Source organism: Phyllobates terribilis, unplaced genomic scaffold (assembly GCF_046119375.1).
Source record: "Phyllobates terribilis strain yellow unplaced genomic scaffold, ASM4611937v1 Scaffold_14__1_contigs__length_39327217, whole genome shotgun sequence".
Lineage (NCBI taxonomy): Eukaryota > Metazoa > Chordata > Amphibia > Anura > Dendrobatidae > Phyllobates > Phyllobates terribilis.
The window spans coordinates 14,160,677-14,185,878 of record NW_027362774.1 but is presented as its reverse complement, the minus strand read 5'-3'; the positions used below and the strand labels follow the sequence as shown (position 1 = coordinate 14,185,878).

Genomic DNA, 25,202 nt, shown 5'->3' with positions numbered 1-25,202 from the left:
TCTGGGGTATAATACAGGATGTAACTCAGGATCAGTAATTTAATGTATGTACACAGTGACTGCACCAGCAGAATAGTGAGTGCAGCTCTGGAGAATAATACAGGCTGTAATAGAGGATTGTTATATAAATGTATTTATGTGGCCTATCGAATGGTGATCAGGGGTAATTTTTGGTTCTTTTTTTCAGTTCTGGAGACAAACGATTATGTGGCAATTATGCGTTTCTGGACCAAGTTGCCGCCCTCCAATGGATACAGGAAAATATTGCAGATTTTGGGGGTGATCCCTCATCTGTCACTATATTCGGTGAATCTGCTGGTGGCATCAGCGTTTCCGCTCTGGTAAATTCTGTTTCATGTTTGTTGACCTCTCATCCCTGGATACATCATCTCATCATCCAGCCTACGTCTCCATCTGCTAACAGTCCTCATTAGAGATCGTCTCTGTCCTTATAAATAAGAGGTTAATGCTGACAGAGAGAATCTGTGACATGCAGAAGTGGTGCTGTTGCTTCAAAAGCATCCAGCAACTGTTACAAATAACACAAGCACAGGAGACAGGAAGTGTTGTGCTTCAGAAGCATCCAGCATCTAGGGGGGTTAATACAGTCACAGGAGACAGGAAGTGTTGTGCTTCAGAAGCATCCAGCATCTAGAGGGGTTAATACAGTCACAGGAGACAGGAAGTGTTGTGCTTCAGAAGCATCCAGCAACTAGAGGGGTTAATACAGTCACAGGAGACAGGAAGTGTTGTGCTTCAGAAGCATCCAGCATCTAGAGGGGTTAATACAGTCACAGGAGACAGGGAGTGTTGTGATTCAGAAGCATCCAGCAACTAGAGGGGTTAATACAGTCACAGGAGACAGGAAGTGTTGTGCTTCAGAAGCATCCAGCAACTAGAGGGGTTAACACAGTCACAGGAGACAGGGAGTGTTGTGCTTCAGAAGCATCCAGCAACTAGAGGGGTTAACACAGTCACAGGAGACAGGGAGTGTTGTGATTCAGAAGCATCCAGCAACTGTTACCAATAACACAAGCACAGGAGACAGGAAGTGTTGTGCTTCAGAAGCATCCAGCAACTAGAGGGGTTAATACAGTCAGAGGAGACAGGAAGTGTTGTGCTTCAGAAGCATCCAGCAACTAGAGGGGTTAATACAGTCACAGGAGACAGGAAGTGTTGTGCTTCAGAAGCATCCAGAAACTAGAGGGGTTAATACAGTCAGAGGAGACAGGAAGTGTTGTGCTTCAGAAGCATCCAGCAACTAGAGGGGTTAATACAGTCACAGGAGACAGGAAGTGTTGTGCTTCAGAAGCATCCAGCAACTAGAGGGGTTAATACAGTCACAGGAGACAGGAAGTGCTGTGCTTCAGAAGCATCCAGCAACTAGAGGGGTTAATACAGTCACAGGAGACAGGAAGTGTTGTGCTTCAGAAACATCCAGCAACTAGAGGGGTTAACACAGTCACAGGAGACAGGGAGTGTTGTGCTTCAGAAGCATCCAGCAATTAGAGGGGGTTAAGCAGGGAGTGTTGTGATTCAGAAGCATCCAGCAACTAGAGGGGTTAACACAGTCACAGGAGACAGGTAGTGTTGTGATTCAGAAGCATCCAGCAACTAGAGAGGTTAACACAGTCACAGGAGACAGGAAATGTTGTGCTTCAGAAGCATCCAGCAACTAGAGGGGTTAACACAGTCACCCGAGACAGGGAGTGTTGTGATTCAGAAGCATCCAGCAACTAGAGGGGTTAACACAGTCACAGGAGACAGGGAGTGTTGTGATTCAGAAGCATTCAGCAACTAGAGGGGTTAACAGTCACAGGAGACAGGGAGTGTTTTAGCAGAGCCCCAGGGGAATTGTGGGGAACTTGCTATTGAAGTCTGTCTGAAGACTAAGAGAAAGGTGGTGTGTTATCTGGATCTGACAGAAGGCAACTGAACAGGATTCAGATCAGAAGAGAAACTAAACACAGGTCAGATAAACTCCCTGAACTAACAGTACAGAGTATTATCAGGCAGGAAGATAAGGACTGGGAGGAATAGTGTCACAGGGATCATCTCCCTCATCAAACCCCCCAACCCTCCATCTCCATGCAGGATAAAGAATGCTGTGTACTATTGTGTCCTTGTGAAGGAAAAGCCTGTGGTTGTGTATGCATAGAGGTGTGCTGCTAAGAGATCTAATCTGTGCTGAATTGTTCTACTGAAGAGACTAATACTGTGCCTTGTGAAGAAACTACTGTATTGTTACTGAAGCCGGGTGCTCAAGAAACTCAGACTGTACTGTAATGAAGATTGTTGCTGTAATATCCCTGAATTGCACTGGCCGTGCTTCACATTAAATTGCACTGTAGAACTGTTGAAAAAGACTCTTGTCAGATGTGTCTGGTCAGCAACTGAATCTATCGTGTGCCTGAGAGAAGCTGCAGCCTATGGTCTATGGTCGCCCTGAGTAACGGTTCCCCCAGGATTCCAAAGAATTAATGAAACCCGTCTCCCCCTATCTGAACCTAGCGGCGTGCGTGTAACAAATTCTTACATTTTTTCTATGATGGGAATTGATCAAATTTCAAAAACTGATGAATAATTGACAAAACATGTGTCCACTCCTGGAGATAAAGACCACCATAACCTGGATTGTCTCCTCTTCTAGGTGGCGTCTCCTTTAGCAAAAGGTCTGTTCCACCGCGCCATCTCAGAGAGCGGAACCGTGGCTATGACCAGCATGGTGGTCAGCACGTCTGAAGAGCTCATCCCCTTCAGAAATGTAATTATAACCCCCCCCCCAGGAGTTACATAATAATAGAGGTGGGGGGGGGGGAAACACTGCTCTATAAGACCATTTTTCTCTGCAGAAAATATCGGAGTTATCGGGCTGCGATCTCACCTCCATAGCCGACTGTCTGATGAAGAAATCAGAGGAAGAAATTTACACTATTACCAAAAAAATGGTAGGTCTCGTGTCACACTGCAACAGTACCGCCGCCCGGTACCCAGATCCAGAGACCCTGATTCCAGCGATGTGTCACTTACTGGGCTGCTTGTTATAGTTTAAAAAAAAAGTGTTTTATCAGCAGGAGATTATCATTGCAGGACCAGTTGTCTTGTGCCATGTAGTCCTCTTACGGTGCAAGCCCGCCCCCTTCACTGATTGACAGCTGTACAGTGTGCACAGAAAGCTGGCAATCACTGGAATCAGAGTCTCTTCCCTACATCATGCTGCTCTGATGGGGAAGCAAGAACATGTTGGCAGTTCACTTTATGTATGACAACCATTTATATCCCAGGGTCATTGAATACAATGTCTTCTGTGTTTGAAATAAATATCTCTTCATGCTTTTTTTTTTTAAATTTTAAAACACTAATATTTTGTTGAAATTTCGTGAACTGTGGCGGGCAGCGTAAGGGGGCATCTGTGGCGGGCAGCGTATAGGGGGCATTTGTAGTGGGCAGTGTACTGGGCATCTGTGGCGGGCAGCGTACAGGGCATCTGTGGCGGGCAGCGTAAGGGGGGCATTTGTAGCGGGCAGCGTACAGGGCATCTGTGGCGGGCAGCGTATGGGGCATCTGTGGCGGGCAGCGTACTGGGCATTTGTGGGGGCAGCATACAGAGCATCTGTGGCGGGCAGCGTATGGGGCATCTGTGGCGGGCAGCGTACTGGGCATTTGTGGGGGCAGCATACAGAGCATCTGTGGCGGGCAGTGTATGGGGCATCTGTGGCGGGCAGCGTACGGGGCATCGGTGGCGGGCAGCGTACAGGGCATCTGTGGCGGGTAGCGTAGGGGGGGCATTTGTAGCGGGCAGCGTACGGGGCATCATTTGTAGCGGGCAGCATACAGGGCATCTGTGGTGGGCAGCCAATGGGGCATCTGTGGCGGGCAGTGTATGGGGCATCTGTGGCGGGCAGCGTACGGGGCATCGGTGGCGGGCAGCGTACAGGGCATCTGTGGCGGGTAGCGTACGGGGGCATCTGTGGCGGGCAGCATACGGGGGCATCTGTAGCGGCAGTGTATGGGGGCATCTGTGGCGGCAGTGTACGGGGGCATTTGCGATTTCACATCAATGTCTGTTTGTTGCATATGTGAGTGCACGTACCCACTGATCCACCACAGATGTGTGCAGCTCTACAGCACAGCTTATGTGACTGGTCAGTGCCTGACGTGCCGCCTGTTTCCGCAGGGCTTACTGTTTCTTCCTGCCTGTGCGGACGGCATTTTTCTCCCTAAACCACCGGTGACGATTTTGGCTAACAAGGAAAGTAACAAGGTCCCGTTCCTCCTAGGAATGAACAATCAGGAGTTCGGCTGGCTATTCCTATCGGTAAGTGGCAGCTCATTAATATTGGCGCCCCCTACAATGGTGGCTACAGATGTGATCATCGGGACCAGGGAAAGGGGTCTCAAAAAACGCATAGTGGAATCCAAATGTATCAAGCGTTTCATAATTGGAAAGAACCCGCACCTCAACACCCCTGACGTCACTGTTACATCAGACAGATCACGTAATGCGGTCTCCCCACTTTCCTCAACGTTCTGCACCCCCTTGGGACTCGTAAGGTCAGATTGGTACAGTTTTACACAGGGGCCCAGGGAGACACGGGGATTGAGAGGATGTGGCCCACGTGCCGCCCCACTCGCCCACAACCCTGACGGGCTGAGAGGCCCCTTTCACTAGCACCAGTGAAACAGAGATTGCCAGCCCAGTATAGCTGCCCCCAGTTCCTCATTTGATATATGGTTTGTCCGTTAACATGGTTATATCGGGTCAGAAACCAGCACCGGTAGCATGGAAAGTTAAACAGAGAAACAAATTTGTGGATCGAGATAAAAAAGCAGCCCAAAGTTAAATTATATATTTAATTGCCTTAAGGGCACACTAGACAATACACTATATACACAATGGATATACATATACAATGGTCAGATATACAAATACAATAGTGGGAGGACAAAAGATATAAGCAGATGGATCATGTCAATTAACAGTGTGATGCTCGACCATGTGTGTGCTCGGCCAAATGGGAGCCTGGGCTACCAACTAGGTCCTTCACAGCATATTAATTGATGTGACCCCCAGTTCTAAGTGGACTGCATGAATCAGAGAGAGAGCACATGGCCTTACACTAGCTTTTATCCCCTTTTGGGTCACTCCCCTCCTGCCCTCAGGGTTGAACCTAAGTTTCCTCCTCGTGCCACTGGCAGCTGAAAACTCCAAAACTTCAGATGGGTCATAACTCCATAATGGACAGCCCTAGGGAGGCGGTTCTGGTGTCATCAGATCCAGACGAGCCTCTGCTACATGTTCAGACCAAACACAGCTTTGCTATCTGTTTCCTACTAGCTATTCTACTTATTTCCCTACCCTGTGAGGCCAGAACAGATCGAGACCCTGGAAGGCGTTCGATCCAGTCTGGGGATATTGGAAATCTGCGCGATAAATGGCTAGGGCGTACGATAAGTCCATATTCTTCTTATGAAATTATAGCTGACTTACAGCAATTTAGACCACATGATATCCACATGGCAAGCAAGCCTTTTGTTCTGCTCTGAGCTGGTCAAGGTGTGAGATCTGTCACTCACAGCCCTTTGACTCTCAACTGCCTCTGTGGCTGGGTGTTCAGTTACAACTCCACACTGAAGGAGTTTTTATAATCCCCTGCCAAATAGGATACAAGTGATTGACATGGAATTGCATCTCCAATATTCTTCACAATAAGTATAGCAAAAAGTATAAAGAATGACGCCAGTAGGGTCAGCAGGATGGAAGTCAGGGGGTCACACAGATAATGGAGGCTCACCTTTGTGCAGTTATAGGCACAACATAGAGGGCCATATAGTGGGGGGCAGTGCAGTCTGATATCAGGACTCTTCCTGCAGGAATTGCTGAGGTCGGAGCAACCAGATACACGACTTGGATCAGTTTCCGATCTGGCCAAGATTGGTGCAAATGATCAGGAAATATGATGAAGGCGGGTTGCCCTTACTCAGTCTGATGAATACAACGCGTTTCGCAGCCCCAATGCGTCTTCATCCAGTATAGAGAGACATATACACAGATGGGGGCTTTTTGAGACAGTGAATAAAGAATCACCTTCTTCATCGCGCTGCTGCTGATGAGTTTTACCTAATGTTTCCGGATTATTTGGGCCTTAAGGATGTTGCTCCGCTTTGGACGGAGGAGGTGACGGACGATTGTCGCCCATTAGTCGTATTGACGCCGGTGCTCCCCATAATAACTGAGCGTTCTAGCGACATGCACAAGAACGCTTCCTGATTTGCTGCCCTTCAGTCGGTTTCGGAGGCTCCCGTGAGCTTTGCCGCTTCCTCCTGGAGTCGGGGAGATCTTCCCTTTTTTTTCAGTAAACTTTTAAAACTTTCCGGGAGAGTTGTAAAGTATGAGACAGAGTTCTTCAGAATTGTATTTCGGCCTGACCGGGTGACCGCTTTCCATACCCATCATTTTGGCTGATGATTGCTGCAACTTCCTGCCTTAAATTACAAGAGGAAAAACAGCTGTGAAGCACAAACTGCTGCTCCAATAAATAAAAATACTGTGCAGAATAATAAACCAGGAAGACTGTGAGGACCCTCAACCAAACCTGGACGCTCAGCCCCCCTACCGCTCTCCCCCCTTTAACAATACAATAATGTAACTCTTACAACTGGATGGGTGAGGATCGGTCACAGCTTTATTAACTCTTTACACTCATTCCATTAGAAAGGCATTTTATTCCACAATAATTCCGCTTGTTGCAGCATGCCCTGTGTCTCCACACCGGCAAGTTGGCCAACAAGTGTAACTGTTCAACATGTCCTTTCTATTTCCAGGCCACGGAGGATCCTGCGTACTCGTAGGCAGGACTCCGACCCCCACCCATCATCATTAACGCTTGTTCCACTCTGTCCTGGAGTCCTGGCAGGAATATGTCCAGTCCCATATCGGTTAGGTGAACCCCATTGGGCCGTATGAGGCCTGCTCTATCTCCTTCCAGCTCTCGGTGTCGTATCACTACACCACCTATTTCTTTTACAAATTTTGCCATCCGAATATTTATTAGCCGCCTTGTCCGTTCAATGGTCGTGATGTCTCGCGCACCTCGCCATACCGCTCTCGGCACTATCTCCGACCATACTATCGTTAGTTTTCCAAAAAATGCTCTGAAGCGCTCAGTGTCTAGCTTCATTATTGCCATTAGTTCTGCGCTCTTGTAATGACCGAGGTCATTTCCCCCGGCGTGTATAACTAATATGACAGGACCTGATGCTTCTCTCCCTACCTTGATTACCTCCATTAGCACCTGTGGCCATCGCAGGCCTCTAATACCTCTCCAGTTGAAATATGTGTTATGAAACCCCATATTTCTCCCGCCTGATCGGACTTTCGCCCTTTTTTCTGCCCAGTATATGTATGAGTGGCCTATCACCCACACTGTTGGCTTTGTGTCACCTGTAAAACCACATTAGGATAACAAGTCCGGTCTTATGTATCTTGCAAAACACGTGGATCGCCATCTCCCTATCCTCTGAACTTCCGTTTCTGACAGTCCTGCTCTTGCTGCTTCCGTGGCCGCGCCTATGCGGAATGAGTGTGTCCCATAATCTTTGGGGTGGTTCCCTGCCGATGTTATGCATTTATTAAATATAGCTTGGAACTGGTATCTTGATAATGGAGTTCCGTCAATGTGTGATTGGAAGAAATTACTTTGTGGCCTGATGGCTGTATATGTTTTTACTATTGTTACCAGACACAGTGTACTGTTAGTGGGTTGTAAAAGCACCCAAGTGCCCCTGCCCGCTGGGTCCATTTTCGATTGGTGTATGCGTAGACGTATTGCATTATTGGCTATGACTACGTCCTGGTGTAATAAGCCCCCACTGGTGGTAATTTTGGATTGAGGGACTAATTCGCTTATGCATAGCTCCCCGAAGAAGGCGATCGCAAATGCAGTAGACAGTAGTGTTGCTTCAAATTGTGAGTGTCATGTTAATGGTGTTAGGGATATGATGTGAGAAATCAGTTTTAGTGACACTGGACGGGACGTCTACACTCCTGACTTGGCTGACCCCTTTTATGGATTGTCTGATGATGAATCTCTTTGTCACATCTCCCCAATTCAGTATTTGGAAGTGAAATGCTGCTCTGGTCAGACACCGCTGCGCTGACGCCCCTGATATGCCCCTCATCATTAGCTGGTGGAGAAATTCTATGGTGACTTGTAATCTGGCTTGTTCACATTGGTCAACCCGTCTGCCTGCTACTAGTCGTGTCCACTCTTCCCATGCCTTACCATATGCTTGCCACGTCGACGGGGCGACTGACTCTTATTAATGGCATCAGCTGTTCGCCACTATATCCCAGAAGGATTGGGGGCAAGTGGTGCCCAACGGGTGGGCGTTGGGGAGGAGCTGTCTGAAAACCTGGCAATTGAATTTGATAAAGCGTTAGCAGCAGCGTTAGACCCCTCAGCATCGTGGCTCGCGCGGACCCATACATTGTGTTTTAGGCACAGGAATGCTAGCCGGCGTAGTAGGCCTAGCAATGGGAGAGACGATAATGCCATTGTAACATACCTGGCAGCGTCCTTGCATAGTGGTCCATCTCCCACTGTGCAAGAGCGCGCACTTGATCTCCAGTCCAGTCTGCTAGCCTGGCTTCCCTCCATGCTGTCTGCTTGCCTCTGTTTTTGCTGCTTAAGGGCGGCGCCCGATCACTTCCTGTTTCTTGTACCTGCTGCAGACACACCCCTTGTGCGTCCTCAGCCTATTGCTGTCTGTCACCTGGTATTTAACCCAGCTCCTCCCAAGAAACCCTGCCTGAGCATTGTGTTCTGTCAGTTGGCTTCTGGTCACTGATATGCCAGGTCCCGTTTATGTTTCCTGCCTTCGGTATCAGTTCCCGTGTCTGAACTGTGTCCTGTCTGTATTATCTTCTAGCCTGTTGTCTTCTGCCTATCCTGGAGGCTGTATTTCCAGGCCTGTGTGTACACGCTCCTAGCCTGTTCGTTCCGCCTTCTAGGGGGCGCATACCTAGACCCGCTCCTGTATCTTGCTGCTGTGTCTGTTCTTGTCTGAATACTCTCCTAGCCTGTTTCCTGTTTTTCTCTCTGTCCGTACCTTCCCTTTTCCTGCAGAATCTGATCCCGTACCTATCTCCTACTCGTTGTCTCTGTACTCCCGTTTGTGAGTTTAGAGTCCACTCGCTACTTCATTGCAAGTATCCTGTGTGTACCTGGTTCTGCCTTTCCCTTCAAGTCTGTTCCGTGTGAACAGAGCCCTGTCCCCTCTGCTCTGCCTTGCTTACCGCTCCGGCGGTTCTTGCCCACTCTGCCCTGTCCATCGCGTCTGCGGTTTCGCTTTGCTCAGCCCTGTCCACCGCGTCTGCGGTTTCGCTTTGCTCAGCCCTGTCCACCGCGTCTGCGGTTTCGCTTTGCTCAGCCCTGTCCACCGCGTCTGCGGTTTCGCTTTGCTCAGCCCTGTCCACCGCGTCTGCGGTTTCGCTTTGCTCAGCCCTGTCCACCGCGTCTGCGGTTTCGCTTTGCTCAGCCCTGTCCACCGCGTCTGCGGTTTCGCTTTGCTCAGCCCTGTCCACCGCGTCTGCGCTTTGCTCAGCCCTGTCCACCGCGTCTGCGGTTTCGCTTTGCTCAGCCCTGTCCACCGCGTCTGCGGTTTCGCTTTGCTCAGCCCTGTCTACCGCGTCTGCGGTTTCGCTTTGCTCAGCCCTGTCCACCGCGTCTGCGGTTTCGCTTTGCTCAGCCCTGTCCACCGCGTCTGCGGTTTCGCTTTGCTCAGCCCTGTCCACCGCGTCTGCGGTTTCGCTTTGCTCAGCCCTGTCCACCGCGTCTGCGGTTTCGCTTTGCTCAGCCCTGTCCACCGCATCTGTGGTTTCGCTTTGCTCAGCCCTGTCCACCGCGCCTGCGGTTGCGCTTTGCTCAGCCCTGTCCACTGCGTCTGCGGTTTCGCTTTGCTCAGCCCTGTCCACCGCGTCTGCGATTTCGCTTTGCTCAGCCCTGTCCACCGCGTCTGCGGTTTCGCTTTGCTCAGCCCTGTCCACCGCGTCTGCGGTTTCGCTTTGCTCAGCCCTGTCCACCGCGTCTGCGGTTTCGCTTTGCTCAGCCCTGTCCACCGCGTCTGCGGTTTCGCTTTGCTCAGCCCTGTCCACCGCGTCTGCGGTTTCGCTTTGCTCAGCCCTGTCCACCGCGTCTGCGGTTTCGCTTTGCTCAGCCCTGTCCACCGCGTCTGCGGTTTCGCTTTGCTCAGCCCTGTCCACCGCGTCTGCGGTTTCGCTTTGCTCAGCCCTGTCCACCGCGTCTGCGGTTTCGCTTTGCTCAGCCCTGTCCACCGCGTCTGCGGTTTCGCTTTGCTCAGCCCTGTCTACCGCGTCTGCGGTTTCGCTTTGCTCAGGCCTGTCTACCGCGTCTGTGGTTTCGCTTTGCTCAGCCCTGTCCACCGCGTATGCGGTTTCGCTTTGCTCAGCCCTGTCTACCGTGTCTGCGGTTTCTCTTTGCTCAGCTTGTCTACCGCGTCTGCGGTTCTGCTCTGCTCAGCCTGTCTACCGCGTCTGCGGTTCTGCTCTGCTCAGCCTTGTCTACCGCACCTGCGGTTTCGCTTTACTCTGTTTGTTTACCGCATCTGCGGCTCTGAATTTGTCTCCCAGTCTGTACTGGATCCTACCCAGCTTGCGCTCTAGTCTGCCTGTTCCTGTATTCCCCGGTGTGGGTCAACAGCCGTGTCCGGAGTCTGACCTGGAGTAGACCCTGGTCCCTCTGCTCGGTTCCTCCCTGGTGCACTGGCGTCGTATGCCGTCGTGCGACCTTGGTCGGATCGGGCAGATACTTAGTTATGCCCCTCCAGGCACTCTCCGGTTCATGGCACAGTGGAACCACTAAACACGCACACGCCAGTCAGTCTGGGCGTGTGCATTGCAGCCATATTATTAATGAAGTGCGCTAGGCTGGTGTTATTTGTTATGAAGCGTATATTTACGTGCCCCATATTTCTATTGCTACCACTATTGGGAAGAGTTCTAGTAGTGTGTGGTTATTTGTCAACCCTTGTTCAGACCAATACGGAGGCCATAAGCCCGTGCTCCATTGGTTATTTAGTATCGCTGCATATCCGCCTGATTCTGCCGCCCCGGTGAATAATCTTAATTCAATGTTGGACTGTTCCGCTGACATAAATAACGTGTGACCGTTGAATGATTGTAAGAAGGTTTTCCACACCTCTAAGTCCGCCCGAAGCTGCCTGCTGATTCTGATTGTATGACTCGGTTTTAATGCACGTTTTGTTGCGAGGGATAAGCGACGAGAAAACACCCTTCCGACTGGCATCACCCGGCTCGCGAACACGAGGAGACCTAGTAACACTTGCATCTGCTGTAGTGTTACTTTTCGTGCCGTGCAAAATCCCTCAATGAGGTGTAGTGTTTTTTGTATTTTTTTCCGTTGGGAGGCGGAACAACCTTGCTGTGGTGTCGATTTCGATGCCTAAGAACGACAGCTTTGCTGTGGGGCCTATGGTTTTTGTTGGGCATAATGGGACTCCGAACCGTCGCGAGATGTTGTGAATTCGTTGAGTAGTGATTGGCATTGATTTGAATTTTTGGGTCCGACGAATAGGAAGTCATCTAGGTAATGTGTGACGGACCTACTGCCGGTTTCGTACCTCAGCACCCATTCTAGGAAAGAACTGAATAGCTCAAAGTAGTAACAGGATATAGAACAACCCATTGGGAGGCAAGTGTCGTAGAAGTATTCATTGTCCACTTGGCATCCCAGCAGGTGGTAGCGGTCTGGGTGCACCGGAAGTAAGCGAAAGGCAGATTCTATGTCGGATTTAGCGAGCTGCGCTCCGGGCCCCGCATCGCGTATTAACATTACTGCTCTGTCGAACGACGCGTAGGTGACAGAGGCGTCTTCAGACGTAATACCGTCATTTACAGACTCTCCTTTTGGGTAAGATAAATGATGGACTAGACAGAATGAGCCTGGCTCTTTTTTGGGGATTATTCCCAGAGGGGAAACTCTTAGGTTACTGAATGGTGGTGTTGGGAAGGGGCCCACTACTCAGCCTAGGGCTACTTCTTTTTGTATTTTTTTCCTATGTATTTCAGGGTGCTCTCTTGCAGATTTAAGGTTATTTGCAAAGGAGGACGTTTTATTAAGTTTGAAGGGGATGAAAAAAACGTATGTGAAACCAAAATGTAAGTGCCCCGCTGCGTCTTTCTTAGGATATTGGTCTAGCCAGGGGCCCATCGCGTTTACGCTCACCGGGGTCCTTGGATTCTGACTGTGGGAGTTTAATTGATAATTTGCTTGCGGGGCGAGAACATCTCGCTGCAGGGTGGGCTGCACCACAGGCTGAGCATTCATGGTTGTATCTGCATAAGGCGTGAAAGCGACAATGTCCCTCGTTGTACTGCCAGCAGGCCCCGGGTCTACATACGACCACTGAATTTTGGCCTGCTGTTGCCGGTTGTCCAGTAGCCGTTGTTGGAAAGGGGTGGTGTTTCTGTGACAGCATTAATCGCAACCATAAGTCTGTAGCTTTTACCCCCCAGCCCAGCTGTGGTTGCAGGGCCAACCGCCTCCGGAACTCTTCGTCGTAGTGCCACCATGCTGAACCGCCGTGGGCTTTGTACGAGTTATACACCGTGTCCTGATATATGAATAGTTCCGAGCAGCGTTCCGGATGCTTTTGGCCCATTATACAACCCAGCACAGAAAATGCCTGTAACCAGTTACTCATTGTCTTTGCGACCTTTTACCTGTTTCTGTCGAATGGTCTGTCGGCTACCCTTTTCTCTTTGTCTGTAGTATGTTGGTCCGTGGATACTAGTGACCAAATGTCGATGTAGTCATTATTCCAAATTTTAATTCTTGTTTCCTCGTCTATGTGTGAACCTAGTGGGCTAATCCCGCAAAAGAATGCGTCCTTGTGTACGCTGGCTAATAGTGGAGTTGTTTTCGTAGAATAATGTATTGCGCCTGGTGGATAGTTGTTCGACCAGGGCCTTAAGGGCCACTATTAAGTTGGTGTTACTATTTCCCTTTTCAGTTATCATCATATTGCACTCACCAATTCCTGCTGCTGGAGCAGGGTCTCCGATGTGTGGAGGAACTCCGGCACCAGACTCGAGCGGTGTGAGCGGCGTGCCTCTGCTCGTAGACCTGCGTGAAATCGATGCATCGTGCAGGCTGTAAGCTCTGGAGGCTGCCATTGTACTATTTATGTCCCCCGGAGGACGGGATCGGTGCGGGTGGCTATTGGGGCTCGACGATGCGCTCGACATCTCTGAAGCGGAGGATGGTGCGCGCCACCTAGAGGACCTTGACCTGTGACCCCTCCTGTGGGATGCCGATCTCCGCTTCATTTGATACGACCGCTTCCTTTGCCGGTGACTCGTGTGCGATGGCATAGATCTGTCGGAGGAGAAACTACAGCGAGTTTGCCTGGAGCGAGTACGCCTGGAGTCTCTCTGTGCCTGAGGGTGTATGGGGGGTTCTGCGCCATTTACAAGCGTCCCGCCGGGACATGTCGGTGCTATTTGTGGCCAGCTGGAGGGCGTCAGGGGAACATTAACTGATAAATTATCAAATGGGCGCTGCAATGCTATAGCGGTGTCCAGCGCGTGCGTCGCTGCGCTATTATAGGGGTATATGGAGGAGGCGAGGATGGGCGCTGAAGCGTTTAAGCTGCGCGTAGTGTCCATCAGGGGGGTATTGATACCGGGAATGGGCGATAGATGGGCTCCGGTGATTACAGGGGCCGCTATGTCCCCTGATTGTGTAATGTCATGTGTTCTGTTTTGGGAACTTTTTCTGTTATTTTTATTAGAGGGGTTTCTGCGGGGGGTGTTTGGGGGGAGGCAGAGCACAGCCCCCCCAGCAGAGGATTCCTGCCCAGAGCTCTGCTCTGCCACAGCCCCTGCTGTGTGTTGAGGGGCTGGGGACTGAGTAATGTTTGGATGGCAGCTTCTTCTGTGACGCTGCGGGGTGCTGTGCCTAAAGCGCTCTGGAGGATGGGAGTGCCGGCTGGACCTCCGCTCTCCAGGGCGCTCCTCGGCGGGATGTGGGACAGGAGTGGTCTTGGGGGTGGGGAACAATGGGCTCTGTGCTGTCCCCAGAGCCGGCGGCGGGCAGGAGCACTGAATCCGCTCTGCACCCACCACCGACCCTGCAGACAGCACACCTTCGGGTATTAGTGCAGCGGAGCCCTGCGCCCGCTGTGAGTGAGGCGCAGGGCCCGCCGCCGCATGAGGAGCAGCCTCCTCCTCTGCCCCGCAGCATCCTGGACTGGGGGGCGCGGCCTGCCGAGTCACGTAATGCGCTACAGGCTCTCTAGCCACCCCTCCCCCAGTAAGCATATCCGGGCCAGAGGAGTCGCGCGACCGCTGCTCAAAACCCCCCAGCACCTCGCCGGCCAGCGCCCGTCGCACCGCCGCAGCTGAGCGCCCCCCCCCCCCCGCTGGCATGCGCCCAACGGACCGACGCGGCCGCCCGCTCCCCGGCGCCAGCGCGCGCACGACACTTCAAAGCAGCCGCCAGCTCCCCAGCGCCGGGGCGCGCAGCCACCTGAGACCTCTGCCGCTGTATGACTACAGTGGTCGGGCGAGAACGGGGGACAGGACCGGGCAGTGGCAGCAATGAAGCCCCAAGTCCCAGGTGTGGGTATCGCCAAACTGTGGGTAATTCCTCCTGCTGGAGTGGGTGAGTTGGCCCAAGGGGTGAGGGGAGTGGGTCTGGGGAGCAAGATAGTCCCATGAGAGGTTGAGGGCCTGGGGCAGGATGATCCGGGGATTTAAAGCTGGGGCCAGGGAGATGAGCGCTGAGCCGAGACATGAGGGCCTGTAACCAGCGCTCGCCCCCCTGTGCAAACCCAGCCTGGAGGACCTCAGCAATCTGACCTGATCCAGGATTGTCCATAGCGACGTTCTGCTCCGGGACTAACAAAGAAAGGGAGGAAGGTGGGATGTCCCGGTGTTTATGTATCCCTGGGACGGCTTGTAGCAGCCATCCCTTCCGCTCTATTGGACCCTTCCGGGGACTTCAGGATCACTGGTCAGTAAGGGGCAACGAAGGGGGGTCACCAATCGCCACGGCCCGGGGAGGGGCCACCACAGTCAGTGACTCCTTCCTTATTTAGTATGGAGTCTACCAGACTCCTCAATATGGAGAAAGGTCATTTTTTGTAAGATGTTTCTCTGTTATAATCCAAGATTTATCTTTGCGTTTAGCTATTGAATATGACGGAGGTAGCAGCCGGAATGACGCGGGAGACTGTGGCGAAGAAGCTGCAGAACGTTCTTCTGCTGGTGAGAGAAGACGAACACGGCGCATTTATGCTCTTATTATCCAATTCCTTATCAAGGTATATTATTCTGGCTGTGAATTATTTTAGGGTCTGAGGCCGGAGGCCATTCCTCACGTGGTGGATGAGTATATTGGTGACGCCACGGATCCAGAGGAGATTCGTGACCGCTTCCAGGATTTGTGCGGCGATCTCATGTTCGTAATACCGGCTCTAAAAATTGCTAAATCTCATCGAGGTACAAGCCGGTCACATTCTAACTCATAGATAATGATTCCCCCCTTCTATACTGCCTATTACTGACTGAAGAATGATCTATCTGACAATTGTTCAGTGAGCTCCTCTCAGATAATTTATGAAAGCTGAGAGTAGCTCAGAAGAACAAAAGTAAGAGTTACCAACTCTCCAGCTCACTATAAGGTTCTCAGTTAACTCATTCTCCAGCCAACAGTAGTCAGTGTAGCCTGGAGGCTCTATAAGGTATAATAACACTGCAGATTGTATATTATCATTATTTCTCCATAGATATGGGGCTCCCTGTGTATTTCTATGAGTACCAGCATCCACCAAGCATACTACAACACGTGAGACCAGACTTTGTGAAGGCCGATCACACCGACGAGCTCTTTTTTGTGTCCGGAGGAGCCTTCCTGAGGGACGGCGTCATCTACTCTGGTGAGTCGTTGTATAGTAGCGGGATAGGAGCACAGCGCATTTCTGCCCGACATATCACTTACACGAGGGGATGTGGCTCCAGAAGAGAGGCTGCGGATGAGATTGCCTATCCAGAGGCCACGGCAAAAAATGAAGTCTACTCTACCAACTGACTCGGCTTCATCAGGGGTTCTGTCCGGATCTGATGTTTTGGTTGTTCTGATGGTAACGTAATGTGAACACGGCCTTATACTGATGCTGTTTTCTCTCTCAGGACCTGCAACCGAGGAAGAGAAACGCCTGGCCAAAACCATAATGAAATATTTTGCAAACTTCGCTCGTACTGGGTAAGACCATGCACTATACAAGAGCATTCGCTGCGCTGCCGTCACCTTATTATTCTGCTCAATAATAATGATGCCATATTGTGCACTACAGGAACCCCAACTGTCCCGGTCTGACAACGTGGCCGGAGTACGGCGCAGACGAGCGCTACCTAGAGATCAATTTGAAGCAGAAATCGTCTTCAAAACTGAAGGAGGAAAAATTCATATTCTGGACGGAGATCCTTCCAAAGAAAATCCGCTCCAAGTCCGAGCTGTAGAATCTCACAAAGAAGTTTCTACACGTGAGAGAAGAAAACGCGCAACCTGAGGATCCCGAGGTGCGGTATACCTGAGAATCAAAACCGCACATTGTTTCCACTTTAATAAATTTCACCTTTATCAAATTTCATTTTTATGTTTTTGCACATTGATTTCTATCTTCTATAATAAAGTTGTTTTACCCCAAAGATCACTGACCTCCTAAAATACTCTGTGCTGCTGGAGACCCTGCTCCTTCCGCTATATCAGTGCCCGTATGTGGCTTCACACGTTATTAGTTACCCTTCTCCTAAAATCCTCCATTATACTAATGATCCTGCTCCTGACACTATATGAGTCAGTCAGTGACCACCCCACAAGGTCCGCACACAATACTCGGTGCTGCTGGGAACCCTGCGTCTCGGTTGCTTCATTCGGAGGTACAGGTACTATGAGTTATGCCACCAGGAGGCTGACAGCAATAACGGAAAAGTATTGTCTCCTCCTGTTCAGACTGCGCTGGCCTCCTGGCACCGAGTTAGCATATCATCAGGCATCCAAGAAATCAGTCTGGAAGATAGCAATCTTCGTGATACATATCTCCCCTCACTTACATTGCCAGTGACCTTGTCACATATCCTCCCCCTCTGTCCAAAGCCAGGGGGTTTGGCACCTTCAAACACCAAACAGGGAATTCTGGAGAGGGTATCAGTGTTACCTTGTAACTTCTCAAATCTATGCTCTAGGTGGAAACCAAAGTCCTGGAGGTCTAAGAACCACCACTTCAACCGGGCATTCTCACCCTTTTTTTCTCTTAACCATTTCAGAGGGGCATGGTCTGACACTGGTTTAAACCTACGGCCTAGTTGGTAATACTTCAGCAAATCAATGGCCCATTTGATGGCTAAGCACTCTTTCTCGACAATGGCATAGCTTTTCTCACAGGAAGAGAGCTTCCGGCTCAGATAAAGGATGGGATATTCTTCACCATTTATCTCTTGGGACAACACGGCTCCCAAGCCGACTTCTGTCTGGACCAAAAATTCAGGTGAGACCAGTACCAGCTGTTTACATAGTACCAGCTTCAGCTCTGGGAATGACATCTCTGTCTCAGTAGTCCATATGGCCATCGTCCATTTGGTGCCTTTAAGGATATCTGTCAGCGGTGCTGTAATTATGGTGAAATTTGGGATAAACCGCCGATAATATCCCACAATACCAAGAAACGTTCTCACCTGTTTCTTGGAAAGCGGTTGGGGCCACTTCTGGATTGCCTCGACTTTTCAGTCAGGAAATATAGTGTTCTCTGTAGCAGCTACACGTGTTCGTGGAACGCTGCCCACATTCAAAACACCAACTGTGGTAATGCTACTCACTCGACTGCTCACACAGGTAGACACAGGAACATTTCTTCTGCAGGTTTGAACTCCGCTTTCCTTATTCACATCACCGTGAGGCACTGATGCTGCGCTATGGATGCCAGGCAGAACGGTTGCATCATGCCAACAATGCATCTAGATGTAGCAGAGCTAGACTCGTCACAGGACAAATGGATTATCTTCTCGTCGGACAGGTGAGGAATATGGTGGTTTATTATTTTTCCTTTTTCCATAATAAATGGGTAAAGGAGAGACGGGGAGTGTTTATTTCAATAAAGGTGTCAGTGTCATTATTTCAAATAAAGGACTTTATTCTGACTGTATTTTCTACAATAAGACTATGGGGGTTAGTAATAGGGGTGTCTTATAGACGCCTCTCCATTACTAATCCCTGGGCTTGATGTCAGCTGCCAATACAAAGCTGACATCAACCCCACTACTATTACCCCACTTGACACCGCACCAGGGCAAGTGGGAAGAGCGGCGGTTAAGCGCCAGATTTATGAGGTGGCTGAGAGCTGATGTTTTTAGTCTTGTAGGTGGCCAATCTCCATGGCCCCTTCCTAGCCTATTAATATAAAACCGCATCTGTCTGCTTAGGCTTTGCTGGTTATTAATTATTGGGGGATCCTATAATTTTTATAAATTCTTTATTGGATTGCACTCTTCCGTTTTTCTCACAGATGAGTATGAGCTCTAAGGATGCTGCTGGACAGGTCCTGGATGGGAAGTATGTGTCACCAAGGTGGTTAGCCTCGGTAATGTGAAGCCTGGAAAGAAGGCTTCAATGACAATAAATTGCTGAGATTTGAAATGGGCCTGGAATTTGGAGTCCGGGTTTTAGGAGCGGCCAGAACTGCTGGGTGGGACTCATGGGCGTACCCACCGTGGGGCAGGGGGGGGCAGCTGCCCTCCCTAGAAGCAGGGACGCACGCCGTACACCAGGGCCAGCGTCAGCACCCGGCGCACCCTGGCAAATGCCGGGGCCCTGAGCAGGCAGGGGGGCCCCTCACCGTCAGCGCCCGCTCCCCCCCGCTTGCTCAGGGCCTCAGCACCCGGCAGAATACTTACCCCTCCCCGTGCCTCCGCAGCAGGTCCTGTCTCTTCCGCGGCTGCTGCACTGTGACGTCTCAGGTCAGAGGGCGCGGTGACGTCTGTACACTGCGCTCTCTCCTGAGCAGTCACAGCGCACAGTGGGATGAGGCCTGCGACGCTGAGGGGTCCGGAGCAGCGGCAGCAGGTGAGATGTGAGGTGAGTATTTGATTTTTTTTTTTTATTGTATGGAGGCCTGTGGCAGTATAAGGGAGGGGGGTGAGGTGGGGGTGTGTGACATCCTGCATGGGGCATTATAAGGGGGGGGAGACATCCAGCATGGGGCATTATAAGGGAGGGTGACATCCTGCATGGGGCATTATAACGGGGGGGGGAGTGACATCCTGCAGGGGCATTATAAGGGGGGGTGACATCCTGCATGGGGCATTATATGGGGGGGGTGACATCCTGCATGGGGCATTATAAGGGGGGGGGGAGACATCCAGCATAGGGCATTATAAGGGGGGGGGTGACATCCTGCATGGGGCATTATAACGGGGGGGGTGTGACATCCTGCAGGGGTATTATAAGGGGGGGTGACATCCTGCATGGGGCATTATAAGGGAGGGGGGGTGTGTGACATCCTGCATGGGGCATTATAAAGGAGGGGGGGTGACATCCTGCATGGGGCATTATAAGGGGGGGTGACATCCTGCATGGGGCATTATAAATGGGGGTGACATCCTGCATGGGGCATTATAAGGGGGGGGTGACGTCCTGCATGGGGCATTATAAGGGAGGGGGGGTGTGACATCCTGCATGGGGCATTATAAGGGAGGGGGGTGTGTGTGATATCCTGCATAGGGCATTATAAGGGAGGGGGGGTGACATCCTGCATGGGGCATTATAAGGGAGGGGGGGTGTGACATCCTGCATGGGGCATTATAAGGGAGGGGGGGTGTGACATCCTGCATGGGGCATTATAAGGAAGGGGGGTGTGTGTCATCCTGCATGGGGCATTATAAGGGGGGGTGACATCCTACATGGGGCATTATATGGGGGGGAACAGCCTGCATGGTGCATTATGTGGGGAAGAACAGCCTGCATGAGGCATTATGTGTGAGGAACAGCCTGCATGGAGTGTTATTTGGGGGCCAGTATTCTGTATGGAGCGTTATATGGGGGCCAATATTCTATATGGAGCGTTATATGGGGGCCAGTATCCTGCATGGAGCATTATATGGGGGCCAGTATCCTGCATGGAGCGTTATATGGGGGCCAGCATTCTCTATGGAGCATTATATGGGGGCCAGTATCCTGTATGGAGCGCTATATGGGGGCTAGTATTCCGTATGGAGCGTTATATGGGGGCCAGTATCCTGTATGGAGTGTTATATGGGGGCCAGTATTCCGTATGGAGCGTTATATGGGGGCCAGTATCCTGTATGGAGTGTTATATGGGGGCCAGTATTCTGTATGGAGCGTTATATGGGGGCCAGTATTCTGTTTGGAGCCTTATATGGGGGCCAGTATCCTGTATGGAGCGTTATATGGGAGCCAGTATTCTGTATGGAGTGTTATATGGGGGCCAGCATTCTCTATGGAGCATTATATGGGGGCCAGTATCCTGTATGGAGCGCTATATGGGGGCTAGTATTCCGTATGGAGCGTTATATGGGGGCCAGTATCCTGTATGGAGTGTTATATGGGGGCCAGTATTCCGTATGGAGCGTTATATGGGGGCCAGTATCCTGTATGGAGTGTTATATGGGGGCCAGTATTCTGTATGGAGCGTTATATGGGGGCCAGTATTCTGTTTGGAGCATTATATGGGGGCCAGTATCCTGTATGGAGCGTTATATGGGAGCCAGTATTCTGTATGGAGTGTTATATGGGGGCCAGTATCCTGCATGGAGCGTTATATGGGGCCAGTATCCTGCATGGAGCGTTATATGGGGGCCAGTATTCTGTATGGAGCGTTATATGGGAGCCAGTATTCTGTATGGAGCGTTATATGGGGGCCAGTATTCAGTATGGAGCGTTATATGGGGGCGAGTATTCTGTATGGAGCGTTATATGGGAGCCAGTATTCTGTATGGAGCGTTATATGGGGGCCAGTATCCTGTATGGAGCGTTATATGGGGACCAGTATCCTGTATGGAGCATTTTATTGGGGCCAGTATACTGTGTGGAGCGATTCGCCGGTTTCTGAGCTATTGTGGAATTTACAATAGATATCACTCATGTAATGTAAGTGTGGCGACCCTGAGGGTTCAGTCGCCACAGGGGTACTGCACCTCAGCTTGAGGTGTGGTATCTCCTCTTCCAGGTAAGGATGGAGCACTTCTCAGGACACCACTTCACCATTCAACACTACACCACTCCTGTCCTGTAGGGCAGAGGTCCCCAACCGCCGGTCCGCGGACCAGGACCGGGCCGTTGGGGTTTTTCAGCCAGTCCGCGGCACCGCTGACAGCTAGCTCCGCGGCCCTGCGCCTGGTCAGAGCTCGCTCTGTGTGGATTTATAATGTTTTCTGCCATAGCCGTGACAGCTCGCAGCTCCTGGCAGAGAACATTATGCAGGACGGGGTGGGGCGTCGGGCGGGTCTTAGTGACGCGGCCCTCCACAGCACAGCATGGTGTGTTCCTGACGGGGTGGGGCGGCAGGCTCTCCTCACTGACACGCCCCCGGCAGAACATGTTATGTGGGGCGTGCTGGGGCAGCAGACTGGCTTCAGTGACGCGGCTCCCGGTACCGGTGTTCAGTGTGTAGCGCTGCTAAGCAGCAGCGCTGTATACACTGACGCTCAATGTACAATGCTGCTACTTAGCAGCGCTGTACACCGAGGTCCCGCCAGCATCCTCCCCATACAGCTCCACCCCTCCATAACCCCACCCCCATATGACCAAAGCCCCGCCCCCACCCCCACCGGGCCATGGAAAACTGGTCTTCCTTATAGCCGGTCCCTGGTGCAAAAAAGGGTGGGGACCTCTGCTGTAGGGGGCCTAAATGCACCAGGGTGCTACCCCGGCCCGGGATAGAGGAGATGGGGGGAACCAAAGTTAGGGGGAACCATGTAGTGGGTGAGGGTGGAGAACACACTTTTAGGTTACACTTATTCATTCATATTTAATCTACGGCCATCTTAGGTTCAAGGTCTTTGATTGTGGTCCTCTGTTAGAACCTGCAGCCTATTGAAGATACACGGTCCTCATTCTCTGGCCTTGAGACGAGGAGCGGGTCAGAGTTAACGGCTGTCTCTACCCGGTCAAGGTCCTGACCTAAGAAGGCCTGGAGGGGAGCGGAGGAGATAGGCTCCACAGGCAAAAGGATCCCAGGGGGATACGGACGGAGCGGAGTCGCCACTTGTATTCTTTATTCTGGCCTAGTCAGAGGGATTCCTACTGCAAGAGGGGTGACCGGCCCCCGATATCTGACTTTGTCACTTCAAGTCTTAGTCAGAAAAGCCCGGAGGCTTAGTGGACCCCAGGGGGATACGGACGGAGCGGAGTCGCCACCTGTAACTCTCTACCTGCGTTTATCCAGGGGGACCCGGCCTTACACCATGTTCTAACCACACAAACAGGAGAAGACTTAGTGGGAGAACTTTCCAAGGAGAGGAACACACGCCAGAGGGGTCTCGACAGGTGCTCCTGATCTACCTGGAAAGTGCTGGACCCTCTCCCCGGTGGCCTCTGTACGCCGCGAGGAGCAGAGGGAAGCTTTGTGGCTGAAAGTTCATCCCAAGTGAGTAAAGATCCGGATGACTTCGCACACCGCCTCAGCCTGTTATTTCCTGCGCGGCACTGCACCCACCATTCCTCCTCACACTGCCCTGAGGCCTGCTCCGCCTGCGGGGAGCCGTCCCATCTCAGCTGCCCGTAACACCGGCCTCAGTGGACTGAAGCAGCGCTGGTGCTCATCACCGGAAACCGCAGGTGGCGTAGTCGAAATACCACTCTTACTTGAAAGCCCAATTTTTAATGAGGCAGCCCTGGGCACGGACCGGGTCCAGGCCATGACTGCATCCCCCGTAACACCTACACCGACCCGGCTCCGAGTAACCCCGCAGCTCAGGGAGGGCGTCTCATAAGAAGTGAAATCTTTGCATTGTAGTATATATATATTTCTCTTCGGTATCTGTGACCATGGCTTGCCCCCCTAGTTTTGATCGATCCTGGATACGCCCATGGTGGGACTGACTGCTCTCTTCCATTCCAGGTTTTGGCGGGGCTAGTTAAGAAAGCTGAACTGCCTCAGAAAGTGTCTGTGTGGAGAGACCTGTGTGTGCTGGCCAGTCTCTGCTCATTTCTCTTGTAGAGGTAGGCCCAAATTGCTATTTGTGTTTATATCCACCTTTATGCTTGAGAAAGGCTGCCAGTTTTGTTTTACCTGGAGGTTTTATGACCTTCAATAAAACCTCCTGTTTTTCACATGAGACCGTGCTGCCTCTGTGAATGATAACTGCTGCCAAAGAGTAAAATCCCTGCCGCACATTCTGGACGTTCGGGAGGGTGCACACTTTTGCATCGGCGGATCAGGTCTCGTCAGGAAGGTGCTGCAGCTGGCTGTGTCTCAGCCTGTTAGCTGCTCTTGACTGTGGGGACCCCCCCCCCAAAAAAAAAAACGACGCTCAACCCCCCTACCCTCCTCCCTTTCCTTGCCAATACAATAATGTAACACGTACAACTGGATGGGTGAAGATCGGACACAGCTTTATTAACTCATTATATTTATTTCATTAGAAAGGCATTTAATTTTCCAAAAATCAGCTTGTTGCAGCATGTCCTGTGTCTCCACACCGGCAAGTTGGCCAAAAAGTCTAACTCTCCAAACATGTCCTTTCTATTTCCAGGCCGCTGTGACTTGAAAAGTCTATAATTGTCCTTTCCGGGACCACCAGGGAAAGGAAGGACGGTGGGACATCTCTGTGTTTATGTATCCATGGGACGGGAAAGGTCCCGTTGTAACGGGTCTGGGAGGCGGAACCTCTGAGCAACTATACAAGGGGGCAGTCCTTGTAAGGAAGCGGGTGGCTCCCAGGGAAGACGGGCAGGTAGTCACGGCAAGTGACAGGGACAGTCTCTGGGTAGAAGGGCAGGTAGTCACGGCAAGTGACAGGGACAGTCTCTGGGTAGAAGGACAGCAGACAGGTGGCTGGTGAGCGCTCCCAGGTGAGCGGGTGAGAGTCTTTGGACAGGCAGGTGGTCACGGCAAGTGACGGCAGAGCCTCCAGGTAGGCTAGCAGACAGGTAGCAGGTGAGAGCTCCCAGGTGAGCGGGCAAGAGTCTCTGGACAGGCAGGTGGTCACGGCAAGTGACGGCAGAGCCTGCAGGTAGGCTAGCAGACAGGTAGCAGGTGAGCGCTCCCAGGTGAGCGGGCAAGAGTCTCTGGACAGGCAGGTGGTCACGGCAAGTGACGGCGGAGCCTCCAGGTAGGCTAGCAGACAGGTAGCAGGTGAGCGCTCCCAGGTGAGCGGGCAAGAGTCTCTGGACAGGCAGGTGGTCACGGCAAGTGACGGCAGAGCCTGCAGGTAGGCTAGCAGACAGGTAGCAGGTGAGCGCTCCCAGGTGAGCGGGCAAGAGTCTCTGGACAGGCAGGTGGTCACGGTAAGTGACGGCGGAGCCTCCAGGTAGGCTAGCAGACAGGTAGCAGGTGAGCGCTCCCAGGTGAGCGGGCAGGCTGGTCCATAGACAGACTGACAGGTGTCGGAAGGCAGACCGTCAGACCGCAGGCTTGCAAGCAGGTAAACGGATATCAGGCAGGTATCAAGCAGGAATCTGGCAGGTGACTGGCAGGTAACTGGTAACGGGGCCTGAGGGCTGAAGCAGAGTGAAGGCTATGCAACAACATTGCTCGGGCACCTCCATTTTGGAGGAGGTGCCTTATATATGGTGAGGTCCTCCGGCCATTGGCCGGGGACTCCTTAGGACGGCGAGCGCGGCCCCTTTAAGAGAGGGGGAGCGCGCGCGCTCTAAGCACAGTGGCCGGGAAGCAGCGCGCGCTGCCAGCAGAGCGGAAGGAGGACGCCGGGCACGGAGTGGAGAGGTGAGGGGAACAGCGTCCCTGCCTAGCAGGAGGCAGGGACGCCGACGCTACAGTACCCCCCCCTTTAGGCCCCCCCTTTTTTAGGCCAGACAGAAATTTATCAAGGATGAGAGGGGCATGGATGTTCTCCGGGGGCTCCCACGTTCTCTCCTCAGGACCAAACCCCTTCCAATCTACCAGAAAAAAGGTTTTTCCTC

The 25,202-nt window shown here is 51.8% G+C and overlaps 1 protein-coding gene and 1 long non-coding RNA gene across 4 annotated transcripts in view; one reads left to right on the top strand and one right to left on the bottom strand.

Annotated features, from left to right (window-relative positions):
- LOC141175770 (fatty acyl-CoA hydrolase precursor, medium chain-like) overlaps window positions 1–16,753 on the top strand; it is a 111,322-nt gene extending 94,569 nt beyond the window's left edge. For all 3 annotated transcript variants that reach the window (XM_073659707.1, XM_073659705.1, XM_073659706.1), the window contains 9 exons: window positions 188–341; window positions 2,651–2,764; window positions 2,853–2,948; window positions 4,178–4,318; window positions 15,233–15,310; window positions 15,397–15,544; window positions 15,832–15,981; window positions 16,235–16,307; window positions 16,399–16,753. In XM_073659707.1, coding sequence (XP_073515808.1) covers window positions 188–341; window positions 2,651–2,764; window positions 2,853–2,948; window positions 4,178–4,318; window positions 15,233–15,310; window positions 15,397–15,544; window positions 15,832–15,981; window positions 16,235–16,307; window positions 16,399–16,564 — 1,120 coding nt within the window. In that variant the 3' untranslated portion in view covers window positions 16,565–16,753. The remainder of the gene's footprint in view (window positions 1–187; window positions 342–2,650; window positions 2,765–2,852; window positions 2,949–4,177; window positions 4,319–15,232; window positions 15,311–15,396; window positions 15,545–15,831; window positions 15,982–16,234; window positions 16,308–16,398) is intronic.
- Window positions 4,927–15,059, bottom strand: LOC141175771 (uncharacterized). The gene is made up of 3 exons (XR_012253057.1): window positions 14,903–15,059; window positions 13,075–13,418; window positions 4,927–6,486 (listed from the first exon to the last, which is right to left on the bottom strand). It is a non-coding gene; the product is annotated as an uncharacterized lncRNA (long non-coding RNA).
- Window positions 16,754–25,202: the final 8,449 nt, after the last annotated feature.